The following is a 20,510-nucleotide window of genomic DNA, read 5'->3' as shown; positions in this document are numbered from 1 at the left end:
TTTGCACCTTCATTTCCCCTCTGCTCAGACAGGCACGGTTTGCATCCAGAAAGGGAACTTGTCTTTCACACCAGTAAAGAATTTCTGTTGTTTCATTGCAAAAACTGATAATGAACTCCAAGAAAATCTACTCCTTTTTCATTGGATCAAACTGCTTTACATTGCCACGTGTGGCCTGCTGGACTAAGTAATAGAAGACAGAGCAAGGCTGTGGGAGACAACTGCAGCCAGAAAGGTGTCTGAGAAACAAGCATTACCTAGGAAGGAGCAGTACTGAGCCCCAGAGCAGCCAGGAAGCTACAGCAGGGAAGCTCTGTCCTAGGAAGGCTGTCACCCCGTCCCCAAGGTTGTGTTCAGAGATGTGTCACCCGTCCTGAGGCTGCAGGCTGGGGACACTGCTCCTCTTCCTTGGCACCTGCCCAGCACAGCGTGGAGCCTGGCAGGAGCTGAGGCCAGGTGAACTACAGTGGTTGATCTCATGCAGCATTTGCCCACCAGCTGCAGAAGTTACAAAATTCTTATTGGAGTGGCTGGGAGGGGACAGAGCTGTGTGCACCCACAAACCCCCTGTCCCAGGGAGCAGCAGCAGTAAACATGGCTGTGAATTGCATTCACTTCCTTGGAGGCAGTGTTTAAATTGCAGGAGGCTGTGACACAGCCAGCCCACAGTCAGTGGTCAGCAATGTTCTGCCTGGGGAGCACCTGGCCAGTTTAAAATGCAAACAGCTCAAGTGTTCTGGGGGGTTCTGTTAACGCTTTATGGATCTCTAGTTCAGAATGGACTTAAACATACAAAAACTAATTTCAGACCAAAAGTAATTTTGAATTATGGGAATACAGTAATAAGATCCGAGGCAGTAAATGTCATTTTGGATCACTTTCCTTCTCTCCCTCCCCACTGTCTGTCTCTCCCATGCAGTAGTCACATCCAGCAGCATGTGTGCTGTAGTTCTTCCCAACTTTTGAAGAGCTGTAGGGGAACACAGCTCCCTCCCCCTGCCTTCTTTTGGATAATGTTGTGCTCGAAAGGGTTAATTAACACTGCCAACTGCTTGCAGGTTTAGAGCCCCAGGTGAGGCAGGGCCTGGGTGGGCACATCTGAGCAACCTCTGAACTCCAGTGACTGCAATTTACCACAGGTTTATAACAGTTTGCCCTGGGTGAGTGAACCAGCTCGGGCTGCCACAGCTACGGCAGGTGACACTACACCTGCCAGGTGAGACAGAAACTCATTTTCTAAAAACAGCTTTTCCAAGGTGTTTTCACATGCCTTTCCTGTTGATTGGAGGAGCAGAGCCCAGTGAAGTGACAGGGAAACCAGCCTAGTTCTGGTCACCTCATTCTGTCACCGCCTCCCATCTCAGAGCCTCTCTGGCTCCGGTCACTTATTTCCAGGATCACCTGACTGTTATATCCAGTATTTTTGCTGATCTCCTCCAGAATGGCAGTGGAAATGCAGCCTGGTCTGTGGAGAAACACTGGGGCCTGTCACTTAAATCTGCCAAACCAAGAATGCCATTTGAACGCTAATCTAGATAAATGATACATAAAATTGATCTGGATTAATATGCATATCGATATAAACAGAGGTATGTGAGTTCATCGTGTGGGAATATAACGTTTGTGGAAGGTGTTTTTTCATTTCCATCCCCTTTTGCTGAAGAGTGTGTGAACACAAACACTTCCTCGGCGCTCCGTGTGCGTTACCCGTGCGAGCAGCTCCCATACAGCGATGTATGTATGTGTAAATTGTGTGAATGTAAATATAGATAGGCCATATGTCCCCAAAGTCCCAAAAGAGCATCTGATGTTGATATGTAGACAGTGTGTTAAGGACCTTCCTAATTAATAAGCCAGATTAAAAACCTCTTGGCAATCAATTAAGATTAATGACATAAGTCATTCTGTCTCCCCCTCCACCCGCGTCTCGGGCTGTGAAAACCCCGGGTCGGCAAACTTTAATCCTGTTATCTGCTGCCTCCTTCATGTGCAAAGCCTGGAGATTAGCTCAGCGGCCATCCCCATCGCGGGCCAGCCGCTCGGACAGCTGCCCTGCGCCACCAGCTCACAGGGGAGGAACAGGCTGGGCAGGGGAGCAGGCCTGCTGCGTCACCGTGCTGCAGCTTACTGCATCAGAGAGGTGGTGTGAGGATGAGGAAAACAAAAGTGTTTGTGGTTTGGGAATCCTGCGCAGTGCAACACTCAGTGATTCCCAGCCCCTGCCCTGCCCTTGCCCATGGAAAGGTTTCCTTTGCCTTGCCTTGGGGACTGCACTGCTCGTGGGCTGCCAGGGAAGCTGTGGGACAGCTGTGGCACATCTGTGCTGCCCCCTGCACTGGTGTTCCTTTTTCCATGGCCGTCATCCCGTGCTGTATGGCCTTGGAACTGCCAGGCAGGTTGGTTTCTTCCTGCCCTCTACCAATGCTCACAGAGGGATGAGCCCCGAAGGCTTGTTTAAGAGAGCAGCAGACTCATCTGCACCAAGGGAGGCAGTGCCAAGAACTGCTGCCTACGTAGTTGGGAAAATATCCCTGTTTCTCCTGACACCAGCACAACATCCTCTCTTCAGCAAGATGATCCCTCCCGCTTCCACTGACTGACAGCAAATCCATCTGTCAGGAGCGCTGCGCTAGTAGGGATGGGCACCTGCCAAGCAGCCAGCCAGACCCCTCCTGAAAGCAGCCCAGGTTCCAGGGCGAGCCCATGACTCCAGTGACCAGGAGCTTCTTTTGGAGAGAGCACTGCTATCCACATCTTACACGTGCACAATGTCTTAATTTTGTATTCTGCAGAGATGCTCAAAAGTAGCAGTTTAAACAGGTATTTGTGTTAACTCTGCAGCCACTATTAGAAAAGACCTTTAAAGCAGGTCAGTACTAACAAGCTTAAAATCAGAAACAGCTACAAGTGTCTTGCTTTTTAAAAGGCTGGTTTGTACATGGAAGTAAAAGCCTGGAAGCATTCTACAGTTCTCCTCTTTTCTGGTTCTTCCAGAATGAAGTACAGTCTTTCTTTTCTTTACCACCGACTCTATTTCCATCCTGGTAGGGCAAAAATCTTCACTACAAAGTGCCATGGGCTGCTGGTGGACCTTAAAACGTTTGTGTGCATAAATGCACACAGGATCAGAGCCTCAGCCACCATCACATTGCAGCAAGCTCAGACAAAGAGTCCAAACTGCTGAGGATCATCTCTTGGTGCTAAACTATGAGCTGAAAAACAAACACGGGGATGTAGAGGAAAAACCAGGCCCCTGAGGCTGGTGCTCCCCCTCTGTGCCAGGCTCTGTTCCTGGGAAGCCCCAGACTCCTGGGAAAAGAAGTTCAGTGCAGACCCTCAGACACTGAACTGGTTCATCAGAGTAGCCCAGACTGCTGCAGCTCAGTCTTCTTTGCCCCTTTAATTAAAAAAAAAAAAAAAAAAAAAGGAAGGAAGTCTAGCTAGGAGCACAGACACAGGGTAATGCATCATTTATAAGTTACCTTGTTAGCACAGCAAACACCACATGGCTCTGCAGCCGAAATCTCCTGCTGCGGACTTGCTCTGTTTGATGGGAGCCCTTCAAAAGCGCTCGTGGCTTAATGGAGGCTGTTTGTGGGGCCCTGGATCCATACCTGCTGTCCCTGTCCCTCCCTGGGAGCTCGGCGCAGCTGCCGCGGCTGCAGCTGTCTCTGAAGTGGCTGCGTGTCCTCGGCCCCCAGCACAGCCAGCCCGCCTTGCATCTCTGGATTTGTGCCTGAGGCAAGCCGGGGAGCAGCTGTGTCCAAGCCGTGCTACCTTCAGTGTAGCAGCCCCCGGGCCCCCCGTGCCCCGGCCTGCCCCGCGCCCCCGCGGCCGCCGCACAGCTGTGCCCGCAGCCTGCTCCGTGTGCCCACACCTGGGCACTGCCCGCCTGCGGCGGCCGCGGCTCCCGGGGCTCCAGCCCCCCGGCAGCCTCCTGGTACGGCCCTCGCCGCCTGCCGTGGCACAGCCAGGACAGCGCAGGGATGCACCAACTGCTCGCTCTGCTTTGATACTTCGTGCCTAAATTCCAACTGCCTGATCAAGGACTCCAATTCAGCAGCGAATTCTACGAATGGAACTGACGAGTTCTTTAACAGAAAGACGATGAAACAGATCAACTCCACGGCTCTGGGGGGGGGAGGGGGGTGTGTGTGTGCGTGTCTCCCCGTGCACACACGTGCACTGACACACACCAGGAGCGCACCATGGCATCTCCACCCAGTGTGTCAGGAACAAGGAAAAAGACACCATTTTTTCCCCAAGACGGCAAACACTGTGCAGGCAGAAATGGCACTGAAATGGCACTCTGCAGTGACACAGTCACATTTGACCCACCATTCCTTTAGGCACAAACATCACTCCTTTTCCCTTGAGCCACCACTCTGTTTTTCACAAGCCAAGGTGCTGGCCAGTGTTGCTGCTGTTAGGCACAGGGAAGGCAGGTGTCTGACTGCAGGATGGCTCAGCAAAGCCTGTGCCAGGGCCATCTTTACAGGAACTCCCTGCCTTTAGGGGCAGAAATCCCCGAAGCACCACTTCTGTGTTCCTGTGCACACTGCATTACCTGTTAAACTGTATTGTGCCATGTATTTTGTGTGTAGATTTGCTGTTGTTATCGCTGCTCCATGTCACATGTATCATTCATGCAAACAGGGACTAACCTGCCAGGGTAACAATGCTAACAGCTGTATCCAGCTGTGCTCTGCACCTGCAGCAGGGTACTTGGCCATTCTGTGTTTCCAACACTTGTCTTGCTTTAGTCTCACCTCTTCGTCCTTTTGAACAGCACCAAACTTCATCCCAGGAAAATAATCAAAATTCCCATTGCATCCCACTCTACTTCCTCTGCCTAAGCCCTGTCTCATCCTTTTATGTGGTCTTCATGTTGTGTGGTGCACAGACAGTGTTCTGCACAGCAGTGCTCTGTAGTACGTGAGACTGTGACCTGCTGTCATCCTATTTAAAGGAAAACATTTGCTCCCCTGGCTCTTCCTAAGCGCCACAGACAGGAAGCAGAGTGGGCCCAGGAGATAAATGCTGACATTCAAAGTGATACTTTCGGAGGAGCAGCAATCAAAAACACTTAATTTGGTTTCTCTATCAGAGGTGCAAACAGCAGCTCTGTGTCCTCATCAAAGCAGCGTGAGGGGGAGAGGCCCCTTTTTCAGTGGCCACCGATGTTCCAGGAGAAAGGATTGTCTGAGGAACACATTTCCTCACCTTTTTGTTCTGTGCAAGCTGCCATTGGTGTGGAAGTGCAAAGTTCTAGGAGGCAGCTTGCATGGACATTACTGCCAGCCGCTGCTCTTACAAACAGTTGGCTCTGAGAGCGATGGGTGTGCCTGTGGCAGAGTTTATACCCTGCACGAGGCTGTGTCCTGATCTCCACCTGAGCACACGCCAGCCACATCCAGCACCCCTCCCTCTGCCTCCGGGAGCCCCGCGTTGGTGCTGCGTCTACAGGCCAGCGCCAGGCCCCTTTGGCTGCGCGGACTGCCCGCTGTGTCACCCATCCTGCCGTACACTCGGGTGTGTCACCCTTCCCGCCGCGCCACCCTTCAGTACCACTCTGGTGAATATTGCGGCTTTTCTAAAAGATGCAATTTGACACCCAGCCAGCCTGTTAAAGAGGCAGGTACCTGGGTGAAAATCCCAGCTCATCTATTGGACCTTAAGAGCTCATGTATCATTGGTCGAGAAAGTGAATGATAGAAATTGTAACCAAGCACTTGTGTGAGCCCGGGAAAGATTGAGCACCCTATTTAAGCGTGCTCACAAGAGTAAATATAGAATAAAGGAAAGCTTAAGCCTTGTTACAGTGAACTACGAGTGTCGTGTCTTTATCTCGGACCGGCATCTCCCCCACGGCTCAACCGATGAAACAACAGAAACAATCGAAACAACGTATTACTCTGGGGTGCCACCCTTCCTTCAGTGCCACTCCGGTGTGCCACCCTTCCCGCCGTGCCACTCCAGTGGCTCTGTGCCCCACCCCGTGCCGTGCACCCACACCCACCTGGTCTCCTTGCTGCGGCCGCATGAGCGAGACTCTGTCGTACTGGCGCCGCAGCAGCGCCCACAGCGCGTCCAGCCGGCCCTGCGGGGACACAGCGGGTTCAGTCGGGGGGAAGCAGCACACCCTGCCTGCATGGGGGCTGCCCGGGGGCACCTGGAGTGCCACAACGGAGCACTGCTTCCCTGGAACCGGGCAAGCTGAGGTAAGGCTGCTCTGCGTCCCCTGCAACCACCGTGGTGCTGCTCCTGCCCACCTGGAGTGCACCAGGGAGGGCACTCACCTGCCCGGGGAGAAGAGCGGGTTAGGAGCACCTCGCTCTGCACAGATGGTTCCAGACCTTGTCTTTCCTATGTGTCTGCACATCACGGCTTCAGGGCTTTCTGAGGGTCACAAAGGACTCACAGGCACTTGGCAAGACAGAGGTATGCAGAGTCCCAGCTACAGCTGTGTGTTTTCTGCTCTTAATACCTACTACCCTCCACTCCCCTCGTGAGCAGTGCTTGTGCTCTGTCTGCAGGTGACTCAGAGCACCATTCTTATGAGTCAGGTAGAACAATTTGCTTTTTGTCAGACTTCTTGCTTTACATTGTTTTATATAATGTTTTGCTTTTCTTGGTTTGTCATGACAATGTGTGTTTAAAACTTAGTGTAGCAGCTACAAACTGTGCAGTTTTGGGTCTAATTAGCTCTACTAAGCCAACAAAGCCCCCATAGATTTTAATGCTCTCACTGTACAATATGTCCCTTTTTAAGGGGGGAGGCAAACAGCACGTGGCAGTAATGATCAAGTATTGCATTTAGGGCTACAAACTGCTCCTGCCATCCCTGCTGAGTAGGTGTTCCCTTCGAGAATAGCACATTACACTTGAATGGGAACACTTGGAAAGTAACACACAGCACAGCCTGCATAAGGCACACGGAATCCAGCCCTCAGTAACAAATCCTACCCAAGACTCAACAGATACCTTGATTGGCGTGTACCACTTCTGCTGCATGGCTGGTGAGGTAGGCTTCCGTTTGGGTGGTTTAGGGTGAAAAGGTTCTTCTGGTTCTTCTGGGAGTTTCACCACAGCATTCTTTGCTTTTTCTAACCTGGCCCCTTCTTCTGTGGAGCCTTTGTCACCCCAGCGCACCTGAGGAAAGGCAGAGTTCAGGTGTGAGTGCACCTCAGGGCAGGGAAACTGCTGCAAATAACAGGATAAATCTCAAGAGGTGCTGGATAAACAAGGGAGGAGGTGCTGAGGCGATAACTACCTCTTCATAATGGTAACAACGGTCTTAGGTAAATGTCTGTAATTAAGTCTCAACAGTGAAAGAAAATCCTATCTTGCTTCACATGGGCTGTACAGGAGGCAGGGGGTCTGTGAAATCTTCTCCAAGTAATGATACAAAAATATAATTTCCATTTCTTATTTATCCTAAAATACCAGACCTTAGTCTAGCACCCGTGAAAACCAAGATTTCTGAACCCAGGTCTCCTAGCCCAGAGAGTTTTCAAGAACCCCAGTGTAGATTTAATGTGATGCTTGGGCAGGTTTGAGCAGGAGCTCCTTGAAGCTGCTCATGTTTCCATGTTGTCCTGCAGGAAGATACACACCGGAGAAGTGTAGGTGAAGCAGTCTAACCTGCCTAAGTGCATGTAGAACATGCAGTAGAACATGTAGCAGTGTGTACGTTAATCACTGCTCCAAGTGTATAAAATACATACAGAGCTGAAAGGGAAGGAACCCTGGGTTATCACTACTGGGGATGCAGACACATATTCCCACTTCCATGCAGACTATATTCCTTGTGCTTTGGACATAAAATACATGGAAAAACCTTCCTGCTAAGAGGGATGATTCACCTTGCTGCAGGATTCCTATTTCACCTTATAACTGGAAGCACCATGTAGCAATCTCAGCAGGGGTGTTTGGTATGCGGCACACAGAAACAAGCCTGACCCTTCTCATATGAAAAGGAACAGCTAAAAGCCGTGGCTGGAGTTTGAGAGAGTCCTTAGTGAAAGTGGCCTGGATCATTTCAGCACGACTTGCCATAATAATGCTACTTGCCGTGATGTGGCCTGCCAGGAGGCCCCTGTACACCTGTGTCTTCTGCTGTGATCAATGGTTCTTTTACAGGAGTTGTCATGACTGCTAAAATGTATTTCAAACACTGCTAAAACCATTGGATAGTGAATCTCTCACTGAAAAAATCACCTGCTCCTTCAGACAGCAGCCATTTCACCCAGAAGAAACCAGAAGTGGTGGAGTCTGACCACCCAATTCTGACATAAAAATGAATTAACTGTAACAGGTGGGGTCTGGCAGTGACATCACAAAACTTCCCAGCAATGCCAAAACACAGAGCTAGGAGAGCAAGCAGCACTGCCCAAGCTGTCTGGGACTGTCCCAGAGGGGTGGAGCTGGTGGGGAAGGCAGGAGTGGATGAGTACCTGGCCCAGCACAGGAGTGGGAAGTGCACGGGTGCTGGTTCAGTCCCTTCCCCAGACCGGGAAGCTGGCAGAAGAATCAAGCTGCCAGAGGAATGGCAGAAGAGAAGAGGCTAGAGAGGCAATAAAAACCAGATGACTCCACTGCCACGTGGACTGCAAACATGGAAGAAATGTCATGACTGGGCCAGCAAGTTTGTCACTGGCCACAGCACAGAAACCACCTTTAAGTGCCAGATAAGGAACAACCTCTCTTGGGGTGTTTTCTCTCACTTCTGCCCCCAACTCCCCAAAGGAGCAGCATGCTCTTCTGAGCCAGGGAGAGCTGTGAGGCCTGTCCTGCTCTCCCAACAGCCCAAGCCCGTCTTCCCAGCCCCAGCCCAGACACAGCAGGGCAGAGGTGAAGCTCTGCAGTCAAACCTGGAGGCACTGACCGGCAGTGCACAGCCAGACCTGTCACTGCTGTGGGAAGGACAGAGCCACAGCCCCACAGAAGGGGGCCTTTTTTCGAGGGCCCATGATTACGCTGGCAGGAATTTCAGTTGGTTTACATCTTTAGCCCTTAGTCCAGGCACAAAATTTCTATCACAGATGAAAAGGTTTTCTAACCTAATCATCAGTTTCTACCCTCGTTTGCATTTTTGCCATGGGCTGAACATGTCTCTCTTTGTGGTCCTGATGTCAGTTGTGTTCCTGAGGTTTCTGCTCCGTTGTGCAGGATCCCATTTGGGAGCCCCTCCTGGAGGCTATCATAGTTTCCCTCAAATCCAAGCTTGTGATTCTTGATGTTGGAAAGCATTTCTTAGTTTGCCTTTGAAAAACACTGCACAAAATGTTTGCTTTTTGTGAAATCTGAAGCTCCTCTAAATTAGCAATTCTGAACTGCTGAAGAAAATGCATATAAGAGACACAGCTTTCAAACCTGCGTGTTCTGTTGCTGCATTTAAAAAGTACTCGAGCAAAGCTGATTAGGCCAATACCTTTAAAGCTTCATCAAGATACCTCAGCAAGGCCTAGGTGGGTGTTTCAGACAGAGACAGCTTCCTGGACTGCAGTTAGGAACTGCTTTGCATGTTCCATATAGGCTCACTTCACTACAGAACCTGCCATAAGGATGTGCCCATAAGGATGCACATTCTTCATTCTGTTTTAATTAACATGATGCTATCATGTCTCTTCAAAGACAGGCTCTGTTGTTGCTGTGAGTCCCTCTGGGATCAAGCCTCTCCTCAGCGTCACCATTGTCAGCGCATTTGGCTGGCCCACACTTGGGGGACTTATGTTTCACTGTAATTCCTTCCAAAACACGCAGAAAAGGCTCTCACTCTCTCTTTCTCATTAGCTTGATGGAAAGAGCATGTCTTGAGGCAGCTATTTAAAGTCCCAGTCAAATGGAACTACTGAAAGCTGTTCTTTCAGAGGCAAGGTCAGAATTGTTCGATATGGTAACAAATTTTCCAAGGCTTATGCCAATGGGAAGACAAGCACACATTATGGCCTTGTATTTTCCGTGCACTTTCAGGTCTTTGTTTCCACACTCGCAGCCTGGGAGAGCTCATGCTTGAGGGAACTGCCATCTCCAAATCATACCAACCTCCATCCTTTTAATTCCCCCAACTCCTCGTCCACCGTAGTAGGAAGCATCCACTGTGGGCCACTTCTTGGAAGGCAAGGGCTCCTGTTCTTCTTCCTGTAAGTACATTCAAATGCTATTTACTTTTAAAAGATACTTACACACATACTGAATGTCTTTTCCGTGTATTTCACTGGAGTTCCCAGAGCATTACTGCCTGTTGGTTGCGAAAGGGGTGCAAACACTGAGGACAGCAGAGCCTCCAGAGCATTACTGCCTGTAAGAGGGAGAGGAATTCCCTTGTCTCGAATGACAGAGCTGGGGAAATTGCTGCCTAAGTCCTACATGAATCTTTAGATGTTGGACAAGGGCTATTCAAGCTTTCTGCTTTCAGTGCAGAATGTGAAAAACAAATCTTATCTTGGAATAAAAGGCCCTAAGTGATTCTGTGGACCTGGGTTTAATTCAGGCCACAGTGAGCTGAGACAGAGCAGAGATCTGTTCTCTTTGGCAGCCCTGTTCTGCACTGCAGCGACCGCCCCTGGGCCAGTCCTTTCTCTGACAGCACTGGGACAAGGAGCAGGACACGCAGCGTGCAGGCACGTACAGGAGCACTTCATGTGAGCAGTGTGGTACCATGAGCACCATCAGACCATACCTCTTTTGGGGCTGACGGAGGTGGAGGGGGATCCTTGATGACCTGAAAGAGTCAAACATAGGAGACAATAAGGTGCTGCACTGGCAGCAGCCAAAGGCAACAGCTCCCAGTAAGAGTGACCTTGTTTGCACCTGAGCCCCCCACCCATGACCAGCAGCGAGCTGGCAGCCTGTGCTGCCTGCTCCCTTGAGCATCCATCAGCGAGGCCTTCTGGAAATGACCACCACGTGTCTGCCAGAACTGCCATCCCTGCCTGTAGACACTCTGGGCAGACGTGTCTGCCACCGCGCCTCCTGGCCGGATGAGCCCCAGCCGCTCGGAGAACAGCCAGTGCCCAGACCCTCCCAGAGTCCAGCAGCAATCGCGGAGGAAACGCGTCTGAGGCCTGTGTGAGGTCCTGCACAGCCGTGAGCTGAGCAGCTGCTGCTGCTGCTGCTGCTGCCGTGCTGCTGGCGAGTCTCTGGCCCAGTGACAAGTGTGAAATGCCTGCTGGCAGCTCACGCTTCACCTCTGCATGTCCCGGCCGCTTCTGCAGCCCTCCCATTTCCCACCTCCCAGCTCCATGACTGTGCAGTGCCTGCACTGCAGTCACACTCCCACACTTCTGACACTGCTCTGGGCGAGGCCCCCTCCCGGGAGCATTTCTTACACCTCTATTTAAATCTCTCCCTACAGTCTCTTCCCTTTCCCTCTGTCACATCCACACCATAAAGCTCAGAGAATGCCCAGCACTGGCAGTCCCAGCAGGGGAGAGGCAGGCGAGGGACCCTCCTCACTGACTCGGCTGAAAACTGAATGCACGGCCATTCTTCCATGAGAAAAGCAGGTGAGTTCTTCGGGGACATTGGGCCATGTTTTGGGCTTGGATATTGCCTGGAAATGACTAAAAAGTACACCATGAATATCAAGGCGTCTGTTCTTGCTAAGCTTTGATATTACACAGACATATCCAAAATTGTCCATACTGACAAACACCTCAATCTAATATGGGTTTTAAGTAACTTAATTGAAATATGCCTTATTTCATTCACTCTGTGCTATTTCATTCTAGTACTTTCAGTGAACACTGCCTATGCACAATGTCACTGTAGAGACAGTCAGCATAATATATGAAATAAACATATTTTCTTGAGAAATACAGTTTTCCATCTTGATTTGCATTTCAGTTCTCAGTGCCACCCAGATAGTTACTACTGGCTGCCTAAACAGGCTGTGGACTTTAAGCAGTGCATAAAGGAATTCTGCCCAATAGGAGAAATAACTTGTGGCACCCCTGGTACCAGTTTTCCACAGCCCTTCAGGTTTAAGATACGGAATGGCTCATTTGTCAAGCTCAGAGTGCTTTGGGTGGATTGGAAAGTGACCTGTGGATTTTAACCAGACATCCCTTTGCTGTTAGGATGTTGCAAAACCACGCCAGACATTACTTTTCTTTAAATAGTTCTGAACACTTCCACTTCCCAGCCATCAGGAGTTTGCAGCATACTTAACAGAAAGTAATTATTTAATGAGTGAAACATTCTTGAGAGCCACACTGGAACCATTACCCTAACTTTACATGAAACAGCAACACAGAGGGATTGTGAGACAGATCCTGGGAGATACTTGCATGTAGGATTTGCCAAAGCCTGGAGATACTTTCTTCTCGCTGAAAGCAGTTAGGAGACTGGAAACAGTAAAGCAGCACCTTCACTCAATAAGGGGCCATCTTATTTCATTTCTGTCCTTATTTCCATTTCACCCGTCCCTAACCATCATCCCAAAACAGTCTCTTTTTCTCTGTCAGGCCTGCAAACTGTACAGGAGAAGATCCTCCTGCGTAGATCTGTATGTATCCATACGAAATGGCACTGCCCTTCCCCTTCTGCAGCTGTGCCACTCTGAAACCTCCCATCCATCAGCACAGGCAGCTTTGCTCAGCAAACCTCTCTGCAATGAGGGGGGATGGAATTCCTGTGGGCCCTGTGCCCACTGGGGACGTAGGAATCGCAGTTCCCCCCCTGGACGATCAAGGGAAACCTGACTTGTTTGAGCTCACTGTAGCTTCCTAAGGCAATAGTCAATGGCAGCTTTTGCTCATCTCCTCAAGTGGAAGATCTAATCCTGTGCTAGCTCCTGAACTCCCTGAAGTTTGAGGGGCAATTCAGTTTAAAGCCAAGCAATCCATTAATTAGCTGTTATTTCTAATGGCTTCAGAAAACGAAACTTGTTTTAGAAGTGACAGTGGTATGAGAAAATAATCTGCTTTGAGTAGCAGCTCCTCACCCTGCTGACAGCACTGGAATGTCAATGCCTGCATCCTTATGCTTCCGCAGGCTCTCACACTCACGCACTCGAATCACACGTGCACACACAAGGATTCTTTTCAGTCGTGTGATATTCCAAGTGAAATCAGTAGAAAACTGTTTATGAAAAGGAGAAATCCAAGGCACATGTGCAGCTCTGTATGGAGTTGCACACAGAACTGCACAGTGGAAGGCCAGAGCATTGTAAATTAACTTTTTCTGAGCTGGATTCAGATTGTTTGAATGACAAAGCCTCTGAATAATGCTGCTGCCTTATCATCCTCATGGAGAGATGTGCTGCTTCCTCAGTTTGTTTGGTTTTATCATCAGCCTCTCTGGGCAAAACTCCATCTCATTTAGTGAGTTGTAAAGAATGAAGGTTTGAGTTTGGAGTAAAGCTGATTTAGGTAAAGAAATCATTAAAAAAAAGAGGTTGGTGTTTGAGGCAGCAACGTCTCTGATCCACTCATTAACACTTCTCTGCCTCTCCATGATGTGGGCATTAGGAGATGTCAGCACAGAGCCTACAGCCAGCTTGCTGCAATCCTGTGTTCCACAGTGAGGGACGAGTGACAGTCACAGTGAGACCCTTGAAAGTGAGGGACAGGGAAGGAAAAGGAAGAGGAGTCCCCTGCCCCACCCTCTGAGTGTGCATGGGACTCACACCATGGAATGCTGTGAGACCGAGCCCCAGCCAGGATGGGTGGGGTAACACACCTGCCTGGCTGCACACACTTGTTCTGCCCCCAACACCCTGAAACTCCTTTATCCTGAACGTGACTCCTGTGCTTCTGCTGTTTGTTCCAGGAAGCCAGGCGCTGTGCTCTGCCAGGGAAGCAGAGCCTGGTCCTGCCTGGCCCTAATGGTGCCTTCTCTCCTCAGGGATGCTGCCCTGAAGCCCAGGACTACTAAGCCACAAGTGGCCCTTCCAGGTGATGCATGTCCAAGCCTCATGTGCAGGAGAGAACGGCAGGAACTGAGGCACAGCACGAGGAGCAGTCGGCAAAACCAGAAGGATCGGTATTGCGCAGTAGGTTCACAGCGTGTGGGCTTGGAACTCAGCAGTGCTGTAGCATAGAGGCCTAAGATTACCTTTTCTGTTGAAGTAACAAATAGTATCCACAGGAGGTAGGAGGAAACAGAGGGCACAAACTCTTGAAGAATTATGGTTTTATAAGGCTGGAAATTGATACTATAGAACTATCCACTGGACTGCTTCATGTAGAGTGTTTAAACTTAGGAAGCTGGTTTATGAATCAAGGTTAGGTTTTTTAAAATGAGAAAACGAGGAACTCACTTCTTACTGATTTCTACTGTTCCTTTTCCACAGGAAGGCTCACCATATAACATAAAGTGGAGGTATAACAGGAAGCTCCCTCGATTTCTGAAGGGCCTGTGCTATGGAGCATGAGAACAAGCGAGGCTTTTTGTTCTCACCTCAGGAACCTCAGACTGTGAGAGTGCAGATGGGGGCTGAGATCTCCTGCCCTTGGACAGCCAGGAGCTTGATGGGGGCCACGGGTCACAAGGGCTGCAGCATGGTCAGGTGAGAAGGGCAGTTCCTCTCTGCCCCACATTCCACAAGCCCCAGACAAGAACAGGAACCCAGACCAGGGAAGCAGTCTCCATTTCACAAGTCCTCCCTGCTGTCTTTGAGCTGGATGAATAATAAACTTCCCTGCTCCTCCAGAAAGGAATGGCAGGAGGCAAGTGACCACTGCTGCTGCGGGGGTGAGGATAAAGTGCACTCAGATAAAGAGATGGATGTGTGCAGGGATTATGAAAAAAAATAGGGATTTCCAACCTGAGAGCCCATAATGGACTACAAATACCAATTTTACTGAGAGCAGTTTTAAAGTGGTCCTTGATTTCAGGGTAACAGCTGCACACCATTATAAGGCCACCCCATTCCCAGTAACAGCACCGTGCTGGTGCTGGTTGCTGTGTGTGCATCTCAGACAGGTGGGGCCATGCCCAGTGGAGCCCCAGTGCTGGAGCTGCTCTCCCCAGCCCTTTCCTGCCTGTCACAAGCTCCGCTAGAGCTGCCTCCCCTTCACAGAACCGGTTTCCTGCAGGATCTGTGTTTCCCACCCATGGGTCAGGGTGCAGGGGCTGTTCCCCACGGTCTGTACTCACCACTTTGCAGCAGAGGGGCCAGAACCACCAGAGCAGGCCGAGTGCCACCAGCAGCAAGAGCACGAGGACGGCGATGAGCGCTGCCACGCCGCTGGACTGCGGAGACAGCAGGGACAGCGTCAGTGCTGCCTCACACTCACCCCAAACGGCAGCGTTAGCTCTGCTCAGCCCAGGGGCTTCCTTCTCATGGAAAACTGATAGCCTTGAGATCAGAACGAGGCCCAGCTTGAGGAAAATAGAGAGTCCATTGCCTGCTAAGGAATGAGCCACCAGACACAGCCTGTGGGTAAGAGGTGCCTTTACCTCCATGAGGACACGGGTCTCACACACGGACTGGGGAGCATGCTGGGAGAGTTTAAGGTGTCTCTCTGAACAGTACACCTGTGAGGCTCTGATGCTGGTCACCCACACTCCTGCACAGACTGTGGCACACTGACTCCCTGCAGCCATGCTGTGGGAACCTCAAACTGAAGGAGGGGGTGTTCCTGCTTCCAGCAACACTGTATTGCAGAACTGAGCAGCCCACCTCCCTTACCTCCCACACCTCCCACCTACCTCCTGGGGGTGTCTGTATTCCTACACTTGAGGCTTTTAGAACAACGCTGACAGAAACACAATAGAATCCGTAGGAAAAGAAAATCTATTCAGACTTCATCTGAGAAAAAAGGAAAGGAGAGACGCAGGGAAACTGCGTGAGCTGTCCTGACCCAGGGGTGCTCCACTGCACGTGGAGGTGGAACAGAGCCATATCCCAGGGGCAGAGAGGCGCACAGGTACAGTGGGTGCCTGGGTGCCTAATGCCGTGTATTTTTGTTTGTTTTCACTGCAGTAACGTGTGTTTGTTAGGAAGCTCTAACTTGTAACTCATCTCCCAGTCAGCCATCAGCTGCTCAGCTCCCAGAATTAGTGAGCAGTTCTAGCAGTGACCCATTTCTTGAGTTGCCCATCTGCTACTATGGAAACAGCAGTTCTTGTGTGGAGCCGCCTTTGCTGCAGCACAGGCCAAGAGTAGAAACCAGAAAGAGACAAAAAAGGCTGCTGAGCAGCTCTTCCTGCTGCTGGGCACATCTGTAGCTCTGCTTCCTGCCAGGGCAGGCTGTGAGCACAAAGCAGCAGAGCTGCCATGCAGCACAGTGGGAAGGAAGGCCTTGCCCAGCACCTCGCTCTGAGATGCTTTTTGTCATCGAGGCTTTTCTGTTCCCTCTCTGTGCACTCCTGGCAGCTCTCACAGGGACACCATGTGCTGCCTTCCCTGCGAGGGCTGAGGTACAGGCAGGCTGCAGCTGGGCTGCAGCAGCTCCTGTGCTGCACAGCCCTCAGCCACCCTGCTTGGGTGTACGGCTGGCATGCTGCTGACTGACAGAGGCCCTGGAACAGAGGACTGTGCTTTGTGCTCTGTGTGTTCCTTTGGCTCCCAGCTCAGCCAGGCTTCCCCTCCTCAAACTGCAGGCCTGCAGAGGATCTCTGATCCCTACAGCTCCACCAATGGCGAGGTTTTAAATGAATAGATTAAAAGTGTCATTTTTTCTCTTTTCAGTTACTGATCTATGCACAAAGAAATCTTGTCGGCAGCAATGTGTGGTGATGGGCAGAAGAGATTCTGTTCTCTCCGTGCTCCACGCCCAATGGAAAAGCTGCTCTCAAGTCACACTTGAGGTAAGACACATTTAAAGGCCCACACGCACAGCACGTGCTGCACACCGTGGGCTTGTGTCTCCCTCCACGAATTCCAGCTGTCCTGTGGAATACAAAAGGAATCAAAGGAGAGCAAACATGTGAGAGTAGAAAATACATGTGTTAAGTTAGAGCAGTCACTGGCTGCACAAGTGTGTGGTTTCTCCCAGAAGCAGCTTTTATCTCTTCTTTAACCTGTGCTCACACTTAGCAGAATGTTCACACTGCCTCACTCCTAGGAGTAAGTGGGATACTCTGGCCTCTGTCTCCCTGGGTGAACAAGAGCTAAGAGCCTACACTCCTTACTCAGGCCCCAGAGTTACAGAGCATTAGTAGCCCTGCAGGACTGTAAGCTCGCTCCACACCCAGGCTGAAGGGCTGAGCTTGTGCCCATGCGTTCCCTCAGTCCTACCCAGGGGAGAGCCATGCCACAATGGGACCCTGGGTGACCGTCACCCCTAGCCCTCATGACGTGGCATCTACAGTGAGGAGGGCTCTGAGGGCAGGGAAGCCTCCCAGTACTTGGAAAGACACAGCTTGGCACAGGAAAGTGGAAGCAGAGGTTCTCTGAGGTTTTGCAATGCAAAGCCCAAAGAGGAGCGAGGTGTGGGCATTTCACAAGGAGTTACGGAAGTCCTTCACTTACACACTCCGAAGCAGTGATGGTTAACGAGCTGGACATGAAAGACTGGCCTTCATTCAAACTCACCAAAACCTCCAGGGTTCTGTCAAGAGACAAAGAAGAAACATGAGCAGCCATGGAACAGCTGAGAAAGGCTCACACCTGCTCCACAGGCACTTTACCTGCAGTACTTTCTCCTCAGGAGAAAGGGAGGCCTGTGCTTATTCGTATTTGGGAATAAGTTGGGTCTTCTTGACAAAGAGCTGTCCAAGTAGAGAATACCCCTTCCCCACTCCACAGAGCAGAAAATACTCCCAAAAGTTTTACACAAAATAAACTGAAGTTCGACTGTAAAAGTAGCCTTGTTTTGTCTGTTCCATAAGCATCTCCTTAGTCACATGCAGACATTATGGGTAAAGATGTCGGATAATTATAAATGGTCAGGACTTGCTATAAATAGCCCTGAACACTGCATACAAATGGTATGTGGTTTACATTTTACAAATTAACCCTACAAGAAAACAACACATGGTGGATGTTAAACAGAAGAAGACTCCTCAGCTTCTCTGGCTTGGATTCCCAGGATTCAGACAGTTTATGTTATGCATAGATGTAATTAAATAAAAATGTAGATATCCATGAACTAAAATCATTAATCATTTACACCGTTCTTACATGTCATGAGTTTTTATTCTGGCACAAACACTGTAGTCAATATGGAGTTCAAAGCTATTTTAGCTAATTTGGCTAATTTCTTCTTCACTTTTAGCAAAAATGAAGTGAGTTGCTTCCACTAAACTAATTTTTAAATTATCTTCATTCTGAATAATTGATCCAACAGAAAGAATAACTCTAATTTCCTTCTAACTGGAATTCACTGAAATAAGTGAATCAGAACCAATAAAAAAAACAAAACTATTTGATTCCCTTGCAGAGCAATAAATCAAACCACAGTGAAACTTTGGTCAACGATTACTTTTCTTAAGATGTGGTGCTTTTTATTATTTTTACTTCAAATTACTTGTTTCAGCATTGTAATGGGGAATGCTGGGTGAAATTCCAGCATGAGGATTCTTCTCAGGTTAGGCCAAACACTCCTGGAACTGCAGGGCGGGAGGGTTTCCTGCCTCCCCTTGGGGAGAGGAGGACCCCCCAGGCTGAGCTGCTGGCACACTCCTGCAGCTGCCCTGCCAGCCCTGTGTGCCCTGGCAGCCTTCTGAGTCCCGCCTGGAGTGCCACTAGTGAGGAACGAGGCTGCTTTGGTAGATGGTCTTTGCTAGCAAACGGAGCAAAACGGGCACAAAACACACCTGGCTAAAACACGTAAGGCACGCTAAAGGAAAGGATCATTCCCTGGCATCCTGGGGACCTTGACACGTCCTTGAGCTGCCTGGGTTGTATGAAACATTCTGTAAAACAAAAATATTTCCCAGTGGACTGGAGCCCACTGTACACCGGACTGGTTGCATGACAGTAACTGTTCCTAGTTATAATAGGTACTAGCTGGGACTGCAGTGCCAATCCCAGTGCCATGTGTTGCCATGCGATGTCATGTGCCACCCTGAGCCCACAGGTGTGCCACCCCATGCTCCCACTGCAGGCACACTGATGGATCCCAGGGAGCAGCTCACTGAGCAATCAGCTCCAGCACTGACACACTGCGGGAGGGCAGCCCTGCCCTACCCACTCGCAGCCTGATACACCGCTGCAGGCATGAGCCGCTGGAGATGTCACTGGAGCTGAGCATACCCGCTCACTTCTGCCATCCACAGAGTGAACTCACTCAGATAATTACCTCATCTTCAAAAGGATGAACCTGTCAACACACAAAAGCACTTCGTCCCTGAGACTGCCATGGCTCTAGGGGACACCGAATATGTTCTCTCATTTCTTGAGCAGCCACCTGTTTGCTGGGCTGTGGGTACTTGTGCTTTATACAAACACTGCCCCTGAAACTGGGAATCCCAGAGGGAGGTGTCCTGCTTCTCCTACTCCTTCACACACAGCTCAGAGACGGACACAGACACAAACACACCCTGGTGTTTACCAGCAACCAGCCAAGTGTGTGTGCTTTTAGCTTAGCACTCTGCCACAAGGGAACATACTCTGAGATGAAAATGACAAGCAGCACTGATGCCATTTCTCAGGCCCCTACATTTCTCACTGGTGATTGTCAGTGTTGTGCGAGGGCCGAGTCCCTCCCGTGGAACTCAGAACAGCCAGGTCAAGAGAACATTGCAGTGCCTGCAGCCAGGCAGCCCTTGGGCACAGCCCTGGTTCACAGTGAGGGTGAGGCTGTACTAATTCCATACCAGCACAGATCTCAGCTGAGGGCTGATCTCTGCAAGGCTGCCACAGAGCGGCCTGTCCCCTCAAGAGCCAGGCAGTGTTGTTGCCATCCCACAGCACATCCTGCAGCCTGGCAGCAGGAACACGCAGAGGTGAGCAGCTCCTCTCCGTGCAGCTGGCACACAGGGCTGCAGGGCCAGGCTGCAGGGAAAGGCAGCAGAGCCCTGCTCACGCCTCCTCCAAAGCCCAACAGTGCCCACACCACAGACAGTAGCTTTGCAGGGCTTGGAGCCAGGATGCTCGTTCCCATCCTCTGCTCCCTTGTGACACCGTACCTGAGCGAGGTGGGATCAGAGAGCTGGCACGGGAGCACGAGTACGTACAGGGCGGTGCAGCACAAACCCCGCTGCTCTGCCTGGGCTGCAGCCTCTGTGCACCTTCCGGTCTGCACTTCAATCCCCTTTCACCGCACTAGGGAAAAGTGCCCTGCAGTTACAGTTCACAGGCCTTCCTCCGTGTGCAAGGGATTTTCCTATCCTTGGTCTGTGCAATATCACTTCTTGAATGGGAACCAATCCTGGAAAACTGAAGTCTGAAAAGAGCTTTTTAAAAATGTTCTGATTTCTGACCAAAGGTAACCACAAGATTCTTGCAACTTGACGCTGTGTCAGTCCCGGCCCACTGCCCATCCTAATACACAATTTACCCAAAAATGTGACTTGAGGAGACCGAACAAGTAGCAATTCCTTCCATCGTTCCCACTGCTGGTTTATTGTGACAGCAGAGGGATGTGGCCCAGTGCCATATGTCCCTGCAACTC

The 20,510-nt window shown here is 50.4% G+C and overlaps 1 protein-coding gene and 1 long non-coding RNA gene across 3 annotated transcripts in view; one reads left to right on the top strand and one right to left on the bottom strand.

Annotated features, from left to right (window-relative positions):
* LOC148224118 (uncharacterized) overlaps window positions 1–17,757 on the top strand; it is a 207,760-nt gene extending 190,003 nt beyond the window's left edge. The window contains exons 5-9 of the long non-coding RNA XR_015803508.1: window positions 9,976–10,145; window positions 11,360–11,510; window positions 13,852–13,999; window positions 14,300–15,391; window positions 16,643–17,757. This is a non-coding gene — a long non-coding RNA (uncharacterized LOC148224118). The remainder of the gene's footprint in view (window positions 1–9,975; window positions 10,146–11,359; window positions 11,511–13,851; window positions 14,000–14,299; window positions 15,392–16,642) is intronic.
* The window catches only part of ANTXR2 (ANTXR cell adhesion molecule 2), a 73,726-nt gene that overhangs the window by 19,459 nt on the left and 33,757 nt on the right, over window positions 1–20,510 (bottom strand). For both annotated transcript variants that reach the window (XM_014892052.2, XM_088164379.1), the window contains exons 11-16: window positions 17,426–17,504; window positions 15,106–15,201; window positions 10,685–10,726; window positions 10,048–10,143; window positions 6,985–7,152; window positions 6,020–6,100 (exon numbers count right to left, since the gene is read on the bottom strand). In XM_014892052.2, the coding sequence (XP_014747538.2) occupies window positions 6,020–6,100; window positions 6,985–7,152; window positions 10,048–10,143; window positions 10,685–10,726; window positions 15,106–15,201; window positions 17,426–17,504 (562 nt within the window). The remainder of the gene's footprint in view (window positions 1–6,019; window positions 6,101–6,984; window positions 7,153–10,047; window positions 10,144–10,684; window positions 10,727–15,105; window positions 15,202–17,425; window positions 17,505–20,510) is intronic.

Source organism: Sturnus vulgaris, chromosome 4 (genome assembly GCF_052056855.1).
Source record: "Sturnus vulgaris isolate bStuVul1 chromosome 4, bStuVul1.hap1, whole genome shotgun sequence".
Classification (NCBI taxonomy): domain Eukaryota; kingdom Metazoa; phylum Chordata; class Aves; order Passeriformes; family Sturnidae; genus Sturnus; species Sturnus vulgaris.
The sequence above is the reverse complement of the archived record's forward strand: the minus strand, read 5'-3'. Positions and strand labels throughout refer to the sequence as shown.